General features: G+C 37.8%; 2 protein-coding genes across 4 annotated transcripts in view; both read left to right on the top strand.

The window, feature by feature from the left end:
• The window catches only part of LOC101174717 (collagen alpha-1(VII) chain), a 59,289-nt gene extending 46,906 nt beyond the window's left edge, over window positions 1-12,383 (top strand). For all 3 annotated transcript variants that reach the window (XM_023952396.1, XM_023952397.1, XM_023952395.1), the window contains 16 exons: window positions 1,280-1,315; window positions 1,448-1,504; window positions 2,473-2,544; window positions 3,119-3,190; window positions 3,274-3,309; window positions 3,397-3,477; window positions 3,585-3,638; window positions 3,763-3,816; window positions 3,926-3,988; window positions 4,082-4,144; window positions 4,240-4,356; window positions 6,094-6,171; window positions 7,203-7,256; window positions 7,340-7,388; window positions 10,921-10,992; window positions 11,808-12,383. In XM_023952396.1, the coding sequence (XP_023808164.1) occupies window positions 1,280-1,315; window positions 1,448-1,504; window positions 2,473-2,544; window positions 3,119-3,190; window positions 3,274-3,309; window positions 3,397-3,477; window positions 3,585-3,638; window positions 3,763-3,816; window positions 3,926-3,988; window positions 4,082-4,144; window positions 4,240-4,356; window positions 6,094-6,171; window positions 7,203-7,256; window positions 7,340-7,388; window positions 10,921-10,992; window positions 11,808-12,037 (1,188 nt within the window). In that variant the 3' untranslated portion in view covers window positions 12,038-12,383. The remainder of the gene's footprint in view (window positions 1-1,279; window positions 1,316-1,447; window positions 1,505-2,472; window positions 2,545-3,118; window positions 3,191-3,273; window positions 3,310-3,396; window positions 3,478-3,584; window positions 3,639-3,762; window positions 3,817-3,925; window positions 3,989-4,081; window positions 4,145-4,239; window positions 4,357-6,093; window positions 6,172-7,202; window positions 7,257-7,339; window positions 7,389-10,920; window positions 10,993-11,807) is intronic.
• Window positions 12,384-16,967: 4,584 nt separating this feature from the next.
• Window positions 16,968-17,917, top strand: ucn3 (urocortin 3). Its single transcript, NM_001128520.1, is given in 2 exon segments — window positions 16,968-17,043; window positions 17,269-17,917. A coding segment is annotated over 1 exon segment (471 nt). The 5' UTR covers window positions 16,968-17,043; window positions 17,269-17,278; the 3' UTR covers window positions 17,750-17,917.
• Window positions 17,918-18,276: the final 359 nt, after the last annotated feature.

Below are 18,276 nucleotides of genomic sequence, written 5' to 3' on the forward strand. Positions count from 1 at the left end.
GAAAACAGGGTTAGATGGAGGAAGTTGATTTGCTGTGGCGACCACTAGAGGGTAAAACCAAAAATCGTTAAAATAAGAGCCCCTTAATGAATGTTAGTCATGGCATAATTAAGCATTATTTAACTAATAACTAAAGTATTAACAGATAATTGTATGCATTACTCAGCATTACTAAGTGTATTACTTAATGCAACGAACACAAAGTTAATGAATACATAATGCTAATCAATTTAGCAATTTAATCAATGAATGCTTTGTAATTCATTAGGAAATATTAAGTATAGTTAAATAAAAAATAGTTAACTGCTAAATAACTCATGAAGGAATACACTTTAATAAAAAGTAATTATTAAAAGTCCAACTCTTTAGTTTTTAGATATATATCCTAATCGTCACAATGTGTTAGTTCAGAGAGAAAGTTCACCTCTTACCGCTTGTTTTTGTCCAGACGATGACGCAAAAGTTTGTTTTAAAGAAGCTCAGTGATATAGAACATTTAAGCTCCTTTTTTAGGTGTGCATTATCACTGCGGATTATCACTTTTTAATGCACACCCAGCACCACAGTTTAAACTTTTTTTTATTAATTTAAAAACTGAATGCAAAATCAAATATATTAGATGCAAAGCAAAAATCTGTGAGGTAAGGAAAAAATATTATGCGGACCTGTCCACACAAGTGAACCCCCCACTTATATTCACAGAGAACGCTACCACAGGATCAATGCAAGGAGCCAGAACTGGGACATTCGGGAGAATTATCAAGTCACTTTGACTTGACTTGACTAGAAACAAATGCAGTTTTGGTCATGCCGTTTGCTGAGCGTTCACTCGGATCCATGACTATAAACATGTTTCTGTTGTGAACAGGGCAAAAAATGGCATTTAAATGAAAACGAAGCAATGTTTTTTTATTTTGAAATTTTAGTTCAAGCTAATTTTGTTTCTTCAGAGGTGATGTCACTTGTCATTTGGGCTCCTGTCATGTTCTTTTATCTCCTCTCATCAGAAGTGTCAGAACTGAGGTGTTGTTGACTGTTTGATTTATTTATGACACTCATTCCTGTCAAATACTCCTAAACCAAGGTCAGCTGAGCACAACAACCTTTCCAGTGATTCCAGCCAGTGTGTGTTTTATGTTGGATAAGATCAAACTGTTAAGCAGCACTGCTGCAGCAGGGAGGCAGGGAGTAGAACATGATCCTTGTTGACATCTAGATTAAAATAATCTCGTTTGGGGATTGGATTTGAACACTTTTCTTTTTTTTTTTCTTTTGTCAGGGAGAGCACGGGTTACCAGGTGTCAGAGGAGAAAGAGTAAGATGATTATCTGTTTTGACACTGCACTTTATTTCCACTATTTGAGATCTGATTGCAGAGTGCATGGTTCCAAGGTTTGTATACCTATAATCCCCCCCCCCCCCCCCCCCCCCAACTTTTACTCTCAAGGGGAGTGTGCTTCAGATTCAAGGACCTCGTGGGTTCAAAGGGTCCAAAGGGGATGCGGTGAGATTCTCTTCAGTTTTTTTCATCTTCCCCCCCTGCACAGAAAATTTGTTTTTCTGCCAAAGCTGTACTCAAGTGCTATAGGCATTTTTTATGAGAGGGCATCAATATAATATCTCATCCTGTTCAAACTAAATTTTACTTTAAAAACAAAGATAAAATAAAGAAATATTTCACAAAATGGAATTTGTCTGCTAAGGCCTTTTGGTTCTGGCTCTGAAGATGCTGGAATCAGGAAATGAAATTGTCTGAGATGAAACATATGAATTTTTATACTTGATTATATTTCTCAGAGACAGTTTTCTTTGTCATGGCCATAAATACAATGCTCCTGGTTTGGGTGTGAAAGATTGAAGGATGATAGTGGTAAATCAGTCAAATTCTTGATTTCTAAAGCTTTCCTAGAAAAACGACTGGTAGTTTTTTATGTGTGAAGGAAATTGTTTTATTATTATCATTGTTTAATTGTATTTGTGTAAATGTATGTTTAAATGTTAACTCAGATTGACCTTTTATGAAAACAGTTGTGTGTTTGTTCATCTGCTTCTCATCCCAGCAAGGATGAGGGGGTTTTAAGACACACTGTCTTTAGCAGATAAGGAATACTATTTGAACTTAGAATCCACCCAAAAGGGTCATTATACGACACCCTCTAATGAACTTTTTCTCTTTGTCTTGAAATTGTTACCTCTTTCTTGTGTTCTTAATAAAAGCAGCACAGGGAGAGGCAGACCTTTGAGAACAGAAGCGTGGTGGACCTTTTCTGTCACACTTGCTCTTCTCCCTTGTGCATGAGAAACTTGATTCTTGTTGTGGTCTGTTGTTTATAATTATGTTTTTCTTTAATTTCTAGATGCATTTATCTGACATTATGTCATCTTGCAAAAAAGACAATTAATAGTACTGTATATGATGATAATGATTGCATGGAAAGAACGTGTGAAAACTGAGCAGACCTTCTACTGTAGGGTGAGCGAGGTCCACCTGGTTTTGATGGAGATAAAGGGGAGAAGGGTGAGGATGGTCCTCCTGGAGTCAAGGTAACCAAACCGGATTCAGACATTAAAAAAAACTTGCAAACTCTTTAAAGGCTCACTCGCTTTAAAGGCTCACAATTAATATTGTGTTTTTGGTGTTTTTAGCACGTTCTTGTAGCATTTCTCTTGTGAAAAATCTTAAAATTGCATTTGTGAGTCTTTCTTTATTCAAATCGTTGTGAATAAGGAGCAGACGAAAAAATACAGTTGGAAAAAGCTTGCAACAGTGACTCAGGTGCTGCTACAGGTGGGCCACGATCTTCCTTTGAACTCCCTGCTCCACTTCGTTCTGCTGTATCCCCTTGTAGATAAATAAATTCATGTTCATCTTCATTTTCCTTGTCTGAGCTGGCATCCGAATCCAAAGTGTGCGGCTGGATAGCTCCAATATTGTACACTGTTTTTTTGGGGGGGGGAGCTAAAACGACATAATCTTAATTAAAAGACCACTGGAAGCGCTTTGAAAATACATCACAAGATGATCGGAGTGGGACTTTAAATAGTTAATTCCAAGCATTAATGTTAAGAGGTAACTCAATTCTTTTACAATTTTAATTAAAATCTCATTTCAAAAAAGGGTTTGAAGGGGGATGCAGGCGCCAAAGGGGCATTGGGACGGTTTGGAGCACGAGGACCAGTGGGCCAAAAAGTGAGTACGAGAGGCTGAGATTAGTATCACTTTGCATAAAGTCTTGACATCAGTCTGCATCAGACTATTCTTTTGTTCTACAGGGAGAACCAGGATCACCAGGTCTTAATGGACTGATGGTAAAACTACAACATGTGCAAGATTTTGATGTAAAAATATCGCAATTATTTTTTGAAAGCTCATTCAACAGTTACATTTGTTTTAAGGGGCGTAATGGAGAAAATGGAAAGGATGGAGCCAAAGGGGACAAGGGAGATTTAGGACTCCAAGGCCTAAGGGGAGATCAGGTACAATAAAGAATAAAAGTGATTTTTCAAAGTTTCCTTTCTTAACTCGGCTTTTTCTTTTTTTTATTTTATCTTTTGTTGTTGTTGTTGGTTATGATTTTATGAAGGGGGAACGTGGAGAACCTGGATTACCAGGAGATGAAGGAGAAAAAGGAGAAAAGGTTTAATATTCCATTATTGCTATAAATGTTGACACAAAACTTGACATATACAGACTTCTGTTTTCCTACTTTTGTATCTGGTGGTCGACTCCTTCAGTTAAATGTCTTTCATCTGCATTTTAAGGGGTTCAGAGGTTTTCCTGGACCTGTTGGAGGTCCCGGTCTAACTGGAGAAAAGGTAAAATATTAGTTAAACCTTGCACTCCGATATGATCAATGATGACAAGTTATCTAGTGGAAAAATGGCGTGGAAAGAAATCTGACTTTGATTGGATGTGACACAACAGGGAGACATAGGTATACCTGGAAGCCCAGGCATACCAGGCCTGAATGGACTCACAGGGAGAAAGGTAAATTTAATCTGTTTTTCTCTGCGTAGTACCCAAAAACATGCAGACTCATTTTTATTTTATTTTTTATTTTTTACTATTTCTAACATTTAGGGCAGTAGAGGAGAATCTGGGATCAGTGGGATTGATGGTGATCCAGGACAAAAAGGGGAAAAGGTCTACTTCTTTTCAGAATTCATAACTAGTGCCAGGTATATTTGACAAAGAAACCTGAAATTAATATAAATGAACAACACTATTGCTTAACTCAGGGTGCAACAGGATTCCCAGGCTTTCCAGGGTTTAAAGGATCACCGGGAAGTCCTGGGAGGGATGGAGACATGGGACCACCAGGACCATCAGGTCCTCGCGGTGACAATGGACCCAAGGTACGTTCATTTCCTCCAATTTTAGTGGCTGTATTAAGACTTTTAGCCGTTTTAAATCCAGTGTTTTTGAAAGAATCAGTCTTGTAGTTACCAGAACCTGTATGGAAGTGCAGTGATAACAGTTGATAATAGTTGGTTGCCCCTAAAGAGGAATTGACCTGCAAATCCTTTACAACTTTGCTCAATCCTACATTCCCTCAACCTTCTTTTGTTCTCTCTCCTTTGCTCGAAATTTCATTCCCAAATCCTGTTTGCAATATCTCTGGGAAATGATCACTAAACAAAACATGTTAGGATTTATCATAGCTACATGGAAACACCAAAAGAACTTGTTAGTGCCTTGGTTAAACCACGCGTCTTGATTTATTTTAACATGTTTTAGGTGTCTTTAACATGTTCTTGTGGCATTTTTCTGACAATGTTTGAAAAAGAGCTTATTCGTGATGTCGACATTTTGCAGGGCGAGCCACAAGCTCCTTTGTCCAAGCATTTAGCAACAGGGAGGCGAACAGGGGCGGGTTTGCTTTACAATCCCACCCACAACTCAGAGGCAAATTTCTAAGGAACTACTGCCGCTCTGCAAAAACTATTTCCAAGAAAACGACGCAGGTTTTTGATTTTAGCTAAAAATGTCAGAATTTTCAATCACAAGACCACTAAGAACGATTGAAAAATAAATCAAGAGATGATCGGAGAGAATCTAGTAAATGACACAGGAAGTGACACCTACAGATCTGCACACAAAGCCAGATTATTTTCTTTATTTTATTTGCTTGTAACCTGTCACCCTCATGGCCTGATGAGAAAAAAAAACAAATCTTGTCTTTTATTTGTCATGTGCACAAAGTTGGAGCAAAAAAATCTGAATAGTCATATCATGCCATGGATGAGTAGTTGAGGATTCAATGGTTGCCTGTCCATCAAAAGACCACGCCCACATTCACTTGCAAATTTAAACTTAAATGTAAAGTGAAACAATCAAATTATATAAAAATGTCCCATGTTATGGATTTTAAAACCAGCTACTGATTTGATTATAAACATTTTTTAAACCAAAGTGGAAGTATTTTCTTTTCCATATAAACATACATGACTTGTTACTTGGTGAGCTGACCTAGCCCAGTAAAATATTGCACTTCATTGTGTATTAAAAGGCTACAATATGAATGAAGTGCACTCAAATATTATTTCATTTAAATTCAATTTGACACTGAATAAGACAAATATTAGAAATGCAAATTTTACATTCAGATTTAGTATTGAACATAAAAAAGCTGTTTTCTTTGAATTGATGGTAGTTTAAGACAAACCTGCTGCCTATTAACAAAACAAAACTGTCTATTTGTCAAATTGCTGACATCCACCTTGTCCATCTCAGATTTATGAATCCAAGAAAAAGGAGCGAATTTGTGACAGAACCTGATGAGGACGAAGCGAGCTTGATTACAGTCTTTGTAGGAGAGTGGCAGCACGCTCCCTGGGAGCTGCAGCAGCACAGACATGTTGACAATTAACACACACCCCAAGGTCTATTTCCGTATGCAGCTTCCATATAATATCTTACTCAATTATGTCCTTTCAGCTACAATTACCAAATCCTTTTTGTTGACAGAAAGTAGCCCTAATCGACCTGTCCTTTATACCGTTTAGAAGTTGGTGATATGATGTGTTGGCATTGATTTCTACGTCTCACATGAAGTTTTCTTCTCTTGCTGAAGTTGATTTTTTATCAAACAGGGCGAAAGGGGCAGACGAGGAAGATCAAAACATTGTCAAAAGGGAACGCCGGGGATGCCAGGACTGAGAGGAGAAATGGTGAGACTAATTTCTAAACATACACCAACATCCAATTCTTTCAAGCAAAAGTCCGGATTATTATATTTCCATAAGAAAATTGAAAAATGGAATCTTAACTATGGTCCTTTTGCCTCTACTTGACTTGAAACCATTTATGTCAGTCATTGGACACAATTTTCTTTTTAAAAATTCACACTTTCTACAGTTTTCAATACTTAAAACACAGTTTTTTTTAATCTGATCATTATGACTTCATGTCTTAGAACTTAATACTTATAAAGTGATCTGCGAAAGGTATAAGTCACCCATAAACTAATAAGATAATAGCTCAAAGGAGATCTAGAGTTCTTTCTTTAGAACATTGCAAAGTAACAAGCTTTGTTTCAGCATATCATCGACAAGGCTTTTTATGAAAATCTAGTCAGACAAAACTATTTTCTATTATAAAAGCAAGCAACAGTTTGGCAGCCTCTAATTTATGTGGAGAATATGCATTTATGTCTTGTTAACTGACCTTTCCCCATTAGCGACCCACTCTGATTTTTTTAGTTTTTTAACATGATCTTGTGGCCTTTTTCTTATGATGGTGGACAAACATAAAGAAAATTAGGATTAAAACTGCATTTCTGAGTAATTCTTTATTCAGATTATTGTGAATCGTGATCAAAAATGCAATTTGGAAGTGTGACGAAGAAGCTATTAGTCTACGCTTTGTTCTGATGCATCCGCCTGCAGATAACTAGAACGCTATTTATAATGAACTCCTGCTGCTCTGCAGAAACTATATCCTAGAAAAACAACACAAGTTTTATGATTTTGGCTAAAAACACCATGACCGAAATAGAAAGATGATCGGCAAAGGATCTTTAGCCTGTTTAAATGAGATGATCTTCCAAAACAAAAGATGTACAGCTGAAAATAGTGTCAAAGCTGGTGAAACCCCAGTTTTAGTCTTTTATAAGCACACAGAAAGAAAGTTGTTTTCATAAGAAAATGCAGTAACATCTAGGAAAGTCCAAAATCAAATGCAACTGTGTTCTCATCATTAGGGGATAATGGGTACTGAGGGAGAAAAAGGTGAAAAAGGAGAGCCTGGACTATCTGTACGTATTAAACAAGTGACTTAACCACATTCTCACATTCTCTAAATTGACTGTTAATTGATAACGTTTTTATTTCTATTAAGGCAGAAGAAGTGAAGGAGCTTGTTACCCAGGAGGTGGTAGAAAAGTGTGGTAAGACCATCCATCAGGGCTTCTCACTGCATACTCTTAAACCCTCTGCAGAATATAAACTTGTTCTTTTCTTTGCATGAGTCCAAGCATGAATAAACATGTGCTTCAAGTATGGCCGCATATTGTGAATGTGTGCGTTTTGTTTGTGTTGTGGAGCTCCCATGGCAGCAGCATGGCACCCATGCGTGTTGAGCCATCTGTTATGTTCTCTCAGAAGAACACACACCATGGTGCCGGTGACATGCAGCCATTCACAAACACGAGACGACCATTAAGAGGGACACCTCCACAAGAACCCTCGACACATCCGAGACACTTGAAGGATTAATTTGTCAAACATCAGATTTTTGCATGAGATTATTAGAAGCATTTCCACAAATAAAATGTATTCTTTGTTTTGGACCATAAATATCTGCAAAGCCTGTACTGTCCTCCAGCTGTCCCATCAAATGTACTACATAATTTAACCTGAAATATTGACAAATATGGTCAGATTTTACATTATATCAGTCTGAACATCATATAGTGCTTATTTTTAATGGCAATTGTAGTAGCTAAAAAGATGCTAGTTAAATAAGTAATTACTTCAAAAATATCAAAAAATAGTAATAAAAGAAACAATAAATTAGTATTCCAGTTTGGTGTTTGTGGTACTCAACCTGCGCTTATATTGTTGCAGGGTTACAAAACAATCTCATGGTACAGTCTGTGAATCCAGATGTAGCAACTGCAGTGACTGGAAGTAAAATCGAGCCACCAGACGTTGGCATTTCCACGATCGACCTTTATTAAGAAACGTTGTTGGAAACTGTTGAAATTGAGGAAAACAACAAGTGGCATTCGTTAGTTCCCGATGTTGTAAATCTTCGAGAAAATAAGATTTCGCCAAACCGTACGGGGACAAGAAAAAAAAAATCAACTACAAATATTCATTTGTGGAGGTGAGGCCCCCGGTCAAACACAGACTTCTTAGCTCAAGTGTGAATGAGTGTGAAGCTAAATGAGCGCATAGATCAAACTTATGTGGAGCAGCTGTGTGAGATTATTATGATGAGGTTTGTAGCCAATAATGCACTCTAAGGTGTTGTGACAAAATAAAATGTAATTAGTCTGGGCTGGATGGGATTCAGTGATGCAACAGTGATGTGGATGAAATTGTTGCTGTGGTTACCGGGAAAGTGTTAAAAGTTCAAGTACAAATGTTGATGGAACTTCTTCGGACATTAAACCAAACTATGGATGGTTTATATTTATCAATGACCTATAAATAACATTAAATAGAAGTAGATGCTTTTTTTCTGCAAATATGTAAGAACTGTTTAATCTACTTGTTCTGTTGAAAAAAACTCAGTGGAGTGTTTTCAGATCAAGTCCATCTATGCTGGAAGAAGTTACCTTAGATCCAGCCTATTAGTGAATACAGCTGCAGGCAAAAATCTCTCTCTGCATTTTAAGTTATTATAATGTCTACTTCAGATAAATAAACCAGACAGCTAATCAAGGGCTAAAAATGTCATTGCTCAGAGTCAAAGCCAACCTGATCAGTTAAAAATGTTTTAAAAAAATGTTTTAACCCTTGTGCTATCTTAGATGACCCCACCCTTACATTGACGTGTTACGTCTACCATGACAAAGGTGGATAAAGGTGAAGAGGATTACATGTACTCCATGGACACCAGTGAAGATCACAAATCATTGAAGAAAAAAGGTTCAGAGCACTGTCTAGTGGGTCTAGATGACCCAACTTCCAACGTTAAAGTGCCTAGGATAGCACAAGGGTTAAAAGTCTGGGAACTTCAAAAAGACTTTTGCAAAAACCTTAAAATATGCTGCCCTGACCTTTAAGATGGTTAAAGATCCATACTGAATGTCAATGAATTTAACTGGACCTACAATTTATAAATGTTTTGATTCTAACAGCACTGCCCCAGGGCAATGCACTGGTCAAACTCACCTGGGTAATGGTAGAAATCAAAAGTTTTAAACCTCAAACAGATGGAAATTTACTTTATATAAAAAGCCTGATCATTGCTTCAAAAAAGTTTGATCTAAAATTGTGAAAAGAAAAAAAAAGGGATTCAATCAGAATTAAAATCGCTTCGCGATCTGAATCTACCCTCCTCTGCGCTCGCAGCCCTCTCTTGACCCGTCCTCACTGGCTGAGTGGCTGGTAACTGCTCCTCACTCTCCCCTTCTGCCTCTGCAACCCTCGTCAGAGTTGCATCGAACAAATTCATTTAAAACTTTTTTCAAAATGATGGCTTTGCCGTTGGTTTTATCTCCAAAGCAACCACTTTGTTGTTTGGTTGCCTGGGGGTGACGAACAGGTCTGTGTAACTTCTAGAAGTATTGGCAAAAGTAAAATTTGAGAGTTACTTAAAAATGGAAGGTTTTTGTATTGTATTTACCGCACTTTTCATGTATTGCATTTTGACAATATTTAAGAAAAAACGTACGAGCAACAGGGAATTGCTACTTTTGCGAGGTCGCCACACTAATGCCATTCAAAATCTATAACATTTTTTTCCAAGTTGCTTCTCATTGATGCTCGAGGATTTAGTAGGCAATAGGTCGGAATCCCCAGTTGGTATTTACGTTTTGAGAATGTATTAAAACAGATTTTTTGGGGGAAAATTTAAGATGACGGCCTCCTGAGGTCAAAGGTCAACAAAACTTCAGTTGTGGCTATGTAGACTTTAGCTGGTGGCGAGTGTGTGAAATTTTTGATTCCACGCACAAAAGCTTTGAAAGTATGCAAATTTCACACTTTGCCCCAACATGGCCACCAAGCAGTCGGTCCTGTGCCATCCCATAATGATTTCAAACTTCCTTTGGACGTCCCTGACACGTGGGTTTTGGTTTCGTAAGAGGATTTTAACATTTTTGTTGAGCCCCTTGAGAGATGTGGGCCCTGTTTTATTTATGCTGTGATGTCATCGTCTTTTTGGGGGAAGCGCAGCTCACAATGCCCAAATTTCATTTTCATCAGGTACTAGGTGTGCAAGTATTGGTGCTTCATTTCGAGACTACTGCGTGGACAAAGGGTTTTTTTTTTTTATCAAACGCTCAGTAAGAGAGACAAATTGCAAAAACAACATGCAGTCCAGGACTGCTGTGGTCCAAAATAAATAACCTTCACAAGCTTTAACCTCCAAAACTGTTACAAGGGAAAGGTCTACCCAGAAGCAGAAGTCTTCTCTGTAAAATAGTTATAAACTATGAATTCCAAGCAAGGCTCATCTCTCTATCCTAATTCCCAACTGCAACAGCTTAACCTTTTTTGTCCCTGACTATAAATATTTGTGCGCTTCTCTAACAAACAAGTCGGCTCTAATGCCCCCCTAAATTTGCAGTGCCTGTAATTTGTATAACGAGCTTGAAAATCAATGAATGGGGACTCCACTGCACCCTCATTTGGCATTAAAATGAGCAAATATGCTGCTGGCACTGATTAAATACTGCTGCAGTGGGGAAGATATTTTTTTTTCTGGTGGCTTTAGTGAAATGCCCAACTTTTTTCTCTCTGCTTCAGATTCTCATGAGGAAGGAACTGTAGAGTTGGGACAGAAGAAGAGAAGAGGAGCGTTTGGAGCTAAATCTGCTGGTGAGTTTCCAGTCGTTTCTTAGTCTTCTTTCTTTTGTTTCCCTGGATACATTTTTTTATCTTCTTTTATTGTTGAATAATGAGCATAGATATACCATTCCTTCAGAGCAGCACTGGAGAGAGAAAAAGGTTAAGAGCAGATTTTTCTCCTCATAATGACTGATAACACCTTTGGATTTCGGTTTAAAACTACAACAGTGCTTCCTATGTTATTACTTCAACTTTTTTTTAAAATTGTATGTACTGTATGCTGCTTTAAGCTATATAATAGAAGACAAAACATCACCGTTAAACCTGTTATACATGCTAAAATACATGCATCACTTCAAACAATCATTATGTTGGAAATGATTGTTTGAAGTGATGCATGTATTTTATGGGTTAGGGCATCCTAACATATATTTAAAACGTCAAAGTCATCTTTGATCTATTTTCAAAGCGTTCCCAGTGGTCTTTTAATTGTGATTATGCTGCCTTTAGCCTAAGTTTAAAAACCTGTGTTGTTTTTTAGTTCATAAGTAATTCACCTCTGAATTGTGAGTGGGACCTTTGGTACGTAATAAGTCCGCCCCACTTCCCATCATCTATTGATTTGCACTTTTTCCCCACTAGGCTACACCCCCTCACAATCACATTTGTTCCTTTGCTCCAGTTTCAACAATTTGAATGAAGAAATACTCAGAAATGCCTTTTTTATTTTCTATTTTCTTGATCATCATGAGAAAAATGGCCCAAGAGCATATTAAAAATTGAAGATTTTCACTACAATACAACCTATTTTAAAATGACTTACTCCTCACGTACCTCCCTTATAGTTTCAGAAGCAGACCCCTGTCTAGACCTGATGTCAGAGGGAGCCTGTTCGGACTACGTTCTGCTCTGGTACTTCCACGCTCAGTCAGGGGAATGCAGACCGTTTGTGTATGGAGGCTGCGGGGGCACCCAGAACCGATTCTCCACCAGGCACAGGTGCCAGAGCGTTTGTGGTACGCAGAGGAGAGTTACAGAGTCGGACTTAATAGGAGGTGTACCCCCCAGAAGCTGAATATGTAACCGTGGATATGACTTACAAAGCAATATGAATGAACATTTGAGGATGCAAAAACACCAGTTTGAGAAAAATGCATCTGTGATCCCTCAGGGTTGATTATGAAGATGGTAAATTTGATGCTGATTTTTGAACATATTGTTTACAAATTCATTTTTAACATCTTGCATTGATTTTATTTATATACATGATGATTACAGTTGTTTATTTGACTGATAGCTGTTTTTAATCTGAAGCAAATGAAACATTTTTTATACTTGTGTAAGTTAAATATAACTTGAATGTAATTATAGCGTATGTTTGTCCCTGCCTCCCCTCCCACAGAATACAACATTTACCTTTCTTGTGGGTTTTTTTTTAATCGTTTTGCAAAAATGTGAAGCTGATGGGCTGCTGCCTCCTCCAGCACCACATATGCTTTTTCAGCAGGGGGTGTTATGGGTCAGGCTGGGAGCCAGATGAGGGGCCAACAGGAACCCACTGACTCTCCATTAGATCAGCCCAGCAGTTGATGGTGATGTGGGGAGGGGGGGGTGGGGTCTCTGCATCAGCATGGATAAAAAAAAGTTTCTGAATTTTTGTGTCCTTCCCTTAGAAAATCCAACAGTAAAATCAGAAGATTCCACGGGTGGAGGCGTTGAAAGCGTCATGATTCACACTCGTGTCAATAATTTTCTCATGTTTCTAAATGAACAAATCATCAAGTTGATTTCCAGTAATAGTCTTGTCAAACACAGAGACGTATTTCAGGGCCGAGCTCCCCCGAGGCCTCCTTCATGCTGGTCGCGATTCGACTCCGTAATGTGCCACATGCTAAGATGGCCGACAGAGCTGTGAGATATGGTCGCATTCAAGAGCAGTTTAACTAAACTGTATTCACTTTTTCTTTAAGAAAAAAAAAGAAAAAAAGAAAGAAAAATATACTAAATTTTTGGTTATTTGCAAGACTGTAAGACTGCTAGAGCCTGTATAAATTAGTGCAACGTGATAAGTTGGCTGTTTAAAACAAGTGGGCAAGAAAGTCATTTATTATACAAGTAGGAGATTGAACCTCAATATATTTTTATTTATTTCCAGTTTTTGTCAGAATCAAAGTAATAAAACATTTTAATAAATTCTTTATGTGGTGTTAAAATCTTGCCGTTTTAAACCCGACATTAACTGTTTTACGTATTTGGAAACAGTTAGTAACCAAAATAGACACTAATTAAAAAGTGCAGACTCCCATTTCAGTACTGCAACAAATATGCAATTTATCCTAAATGTCAAATGATTGTAGTTTTTTTTTTTTTTTATATAAATTCATATCAAAAAACCTTTAAACAAAAAGGTATTTTATGAGTAAAATTATTTATTTAGTGCATCAAATCTTCATTTTTCTTTAACTAATTGATCATTTCTGTTTGAAGGAAGAATTGAAATATGACAAAATAAAGAAATAAAATCAAAGAATCAAATCAAATATTACCTTAATGTTCAGACTCTATCTGCAAAGGATTTACACATTAAGAAAACTTGACTTACTTCAAAAAAGTAGTCGTGCCAGTTTACCGTATCTTTCTGCTCATCTTGTTATGAAAGTTAACAAAAACCATTGTTGTTCAAATTCAGGTTTCACCTTAACCCTTGTGCTATCCTAGGCACTTTAACATTGGGAGTTGGGTCATCTAGACCCACTAGACAGTGCGCTGAAGCTTTTTCTTCAATGATTTGTGATCTTCACTGGTGTTCATGGATTACATGAAATCTTTCCACCTTTATCCACCTTTGTCATGGTAGGGAGAACACGTCAATGTAAGGGTGGGGTCATCTAAGATAGAACAAGGGTTATATACCTTTATTGTTTCTACGTGATGCCAATCCATTGAATTTCCAGTGAAAAAATAAATATTTACATAAAAAGGAAACAACTGTATTAGCTATTTGAAACAAATTTGAATGTCTCAGTCAGCTGTGATCAAGATTCATCACATTAAAGCTGAAAATATTGCCAGTAAAAGTGTTGTCACAAACTGCTCACTGCTCACTTTCATCATCCTGACTTCATTCAGACAAATCACCTTAGGAACGACTGAATGAAAACATCTGAACGTCATACCCAGAACTGCAGCCACGACGATTTTTGGGATGGAATTAATCCCCTTTCCTTTTTCGGGTCCAGGTTAAAAATAACTCCAAGGTTTGACAAAGCAGCATTAAATGGCCGAGATAATACCACACACGGTAATTTTGCATCCGGAGCTGAGGCCAAACACCAGATGATGCAGCGAAGTTCATAACATCCTGCATGTATTCTGGATTTTGTTTTGATTTATTTTTATGCAATAAATCTGTACTGAGGTTGCAAGATTGATCCTTTCTTCTACTGCAATTCAGCTCAAACCAACTAAAAGCTTGTTCTTTTTGTGTTTCTGATTAAATTGACATCTTTAAACACTATGACTTCCGTTCACACAATGTTTTTATTTAGATACTGTTCCTTTTATAAGCTTTGTTTCTGTTCATCTTAAGACTCAAAGTTCAAAGTGATCAACAAGCCTTCACATCTAAACATACCAAGCTGTGGAGAGGCGTGTAATTCCATTTCAGAGAGGCGCTGTGTTTCAGAGAGGCAGGAGTGGGAGGACGTCTTGTTGCATACTGTGTCACAGTGTGTGACTGCTCCAGCTGTGAGGACTTAAATTCATATTAATGAAGCTGAATGAAGTTGCTCATCAGAGCTCGACCCAACACCTCTTCCATTACTGTGCTTCGTCTTCATTTTCAGTTGCAGTCTTCACACTCTTTTTCCTTTGTGAACTCAAATGCAGTTAACTAACAATAATCTCAACTATCTGTTTGATTCAAAATCTTGAGCATCATTTAGATTTTATTAGGTAATCCTTCAATCATTTAACTGAGCTTCAGAGGTGACGAAATATGCTTTTTTTTATTTTCCATGGGATGCAAACTACTAATGCCAGAGATAAAAGTGGATTTTGACAACTATTTCTTTTTTAATTTAAGCCCGTTTTTCCCTGCATGACTTAAAACTAAGGGAGGAAATGCGCCTTTTTCTGGCACAGTCCTTAGGGTTACAGCTGCTGAAGACCTAGTTTCTCTTTTGTGTGTGATTATTTTACTCCTGTGATTCCATCTCTTCTTCATCTTTGTCAAAATACTGCTGTCAAAGTTATGGGCTTTTCCATTTTGGATTCAGAATAGAATTTGAAATTCTAAAAGTTTCTTCAGCATTCTCCAGCAATTGCTCTCAGGAATTTGCATTTAGTCCTGGATTTTTCAAAATAAGAGAATAAAACATTCCCCAGCTTGGGGGAAGCCAAGCTGTCTCTTAGTGTTTCTAAAATTGGTTTGAATTTCTGGGGATGCCCTTCGAATCTTCATTCTGAACCTTGCATTGTTGCAGAAGTTTTATTCTGATGACTGTGTTCCAGGGATTGCATTTTGGCTTAATCCTCCTTTATTCAACACAGCATTCAGACGCCCTGTTGTCAGTTGATAAAACTGGTTCTAGAAGTTCCCTTCGCTCAACAAAGTTACTCCACAGTTGTCACCTTTGTTAAAAATGCATTTTTTTATTGTTGTATGTACACTGTGAACACAGTGTTACCCACAAATGACCTTACCATCCTCTAGTAACCCACACTAAGCCAGGAGAGCCATTTTAAAAGTTGGCTTTGTATTCTGCTTTGTGTATTCTGTTGTCTGACTGTCCTCATTTCGGGTTGTACTTACAACTGAATTCATTCTTGTAGATTAATAAAGTACCATTTTAGTGTCATTTTTGCATTCCAATGAGAGAGGTCCAAAAAGAAAACAAGACGGTTCAGTTAAGTCTGCTTGCTATGAGGCAAACTACTATTTGTAAAATCACAAAAGTCTAATAGCTTTGATCAAATGTAAAAACTCACTCCGATGAAATCACGTTGTTGGTGTTTTTAACATGTTCTTATAGCATTTTTCCCATGAGGGAGGAAAGAAAATTAAGCTTAAAATTGCATTTTCTGAGTATTTCTTTATTCAAATTGTTATGAATCATGAGCAGATGAATAAAATGATGTTAGAAGAAGCTTATAAGTGTGATGTAGGGCCTACACGGGCCAGCCACAAGCTCCTTGCTCCACTCCATTCCAATATGTCCGCTTGCAGACACATAGATCCATATACGTCTTCACATTTTCTTCGTTTGACCTGGCATTTGGCTCAAAACTGTACGGCTGGATTATAGCTACAATATTGCTTGCCATTTTTGTTGCAAAGGTAATGTGCAACAATTACCGATGCTTTTGTGCCTGACCCATAGGTTGGGATTGTGAGGCACTGTAAGCTAACGGGAGAGCGTGTAAACAAAGGGATGATGGGAAATGGGGACAGCCTACTTTGCCCACAGTTCCACCCAGTTTAGAGGTAAATCTCTAATGAACTCGATGTATTCATTACTTTGGCATTTCCCGTCTTTAACAGGGAGATCCTTAAGTCTTCATTGACTTGAAGAAACATGACTTGAGATTTACAAAACTCAGTGTGAGTCTGGAAGTGTGAAATGACTCACAAAGTTTTGGGGTTGGGAGCTGTCCCTGGTGCTGAACCAGTGATTCAACAATTGTGTCCATAAATCTGGTGGTTTAAATCAGGTCTAACATGTTAAGATAAAAGTATAATCACGTAAAAACACGAAGGAGGGCTGTGTTTTGCATGAAAACAAGGCGTTTCATCATAATCGTTCTTCATCAAAAACTTTTTTTTTTAATAATTGATTTGTTCAGTAACTATGGCAAAACAGCCAATAGGAAGGCTCTGGCAAACCCAAATGTCAAGGAGATGACGTTGTTGCTGGCGTAGGGCTGCAGTTTGATTGCTCCTACTAAACGAAAGCTGTGGGGAATGGACGCAGACACTCAGCTCTGCTGACCTCCGCGCTTTCTTGTGCATGCTGACTTTTCCACGCGGGGACAGGCTCTGTTACCTCTCGCACACTATTTCTTCACCAAAGGACCAGCGTGGTGAGTTGCAGAGTAACTTTATGACTCAGTTGGCATTATTTGTATCTTGTTTCATGATCATGAAAAGTTGCTGATTTTGTTTTGATCTGAGTGTGAAAAAACACAATAACCTATTGGTTTTTATTAATTTAAACAACCACAAGGATTGCAAGATATGGGGAGGAAATTAAATAACATGCATTTTCATTATCTTTTATATGTTTATTGATATGCTTTTGGACTCAGAGGACACAGCATGCTGTCGTCCCTGAAGACTCTGCTGCTGCTCTCGGTCCTTTGCGCACCGACCTCCAGCCTGTGCCTGCGCTTCTACCCGACGCGCTCCCGTCTCCTCTGCAACGACTACATGGCAATCGGGGTCGGGAGTGACAAAAGCGAGCCCGACTACTCTACAACGGACGGGTGGGGGTCCCTCCTGCAGTCCGCGGAGTATCTCACTTCTTCTTCATCCTTATCTGCTGAATCCAGTCGGGAAAAAAGGACTTCCAGTCCCGCAAACTACCGCTTCATGAGCCGGACGAAGCTCAGAGGGCAGATGATGCGCAACAATTTGAACAAAGGGGACCGCAGGAGTAGACTGACCCTGTCCCTGGACGTCCCGACCAACATCATGAACGTCCTCTTCGATGTGGCCAAAGCCAAAAACCTGCGCGCAAAGGCGGCGGAGAACGCGCGTCTCCTGGCGCATGTTGGACGGAGAAAATAAAAAAACAACGGACAACTTCTCGGCGCACTACATTTCTTATCAAGGGAAACAACTTTAAAAATACAGATTCAGTAACGATGAGTAATTTGGTCTAAAGTTTCATGTCTGTAAGTTTGTGTTTTTTTTCATATCCTCAAGGAGTGAAGAAAGATAAACAACTTTTAATTTGAAAATATTAAAAAAAGGGAACCGTGGTTTTAAACAAAAACTTGAAAATTAGAGAAAATGTTGAATTCTGACTTTTCAATTCTGTGATCAATATTGATATTAATTTTAGAGTGCATTTGGGTTCAGAAAAACATGTTTTACTGAAACAACAAACATTTTTGTTGCCACCTAAATAAATGAAAAGCAAGTTTTCTAGCATTTGTTTTTTGCATTGTAAGTTAATTAGACAAATGAACTTTTATTTACCACAATTTACATCTTTTAAACTAACATTTGTTTTGAATAGCCAATGCTTTCCCAACCATAAAACGAAATAGATTTAAATTATAACAAAACAGTTTTTGTTTGCTTTTCTCAGC

Source organism: Oryzias latipes, chromosome 23, assembly GCF_002234675.1.
Source record: "Oryzias latipes chromosome 23, ASM223467v1".
Taxonomy (NCBI): domain Eukaryota; kingdom Metazoa; phylum Chordata; class Actinopteri; order Beloniformes; family Adrianichthyidae; genus Oryzias; species Oryzias latipes.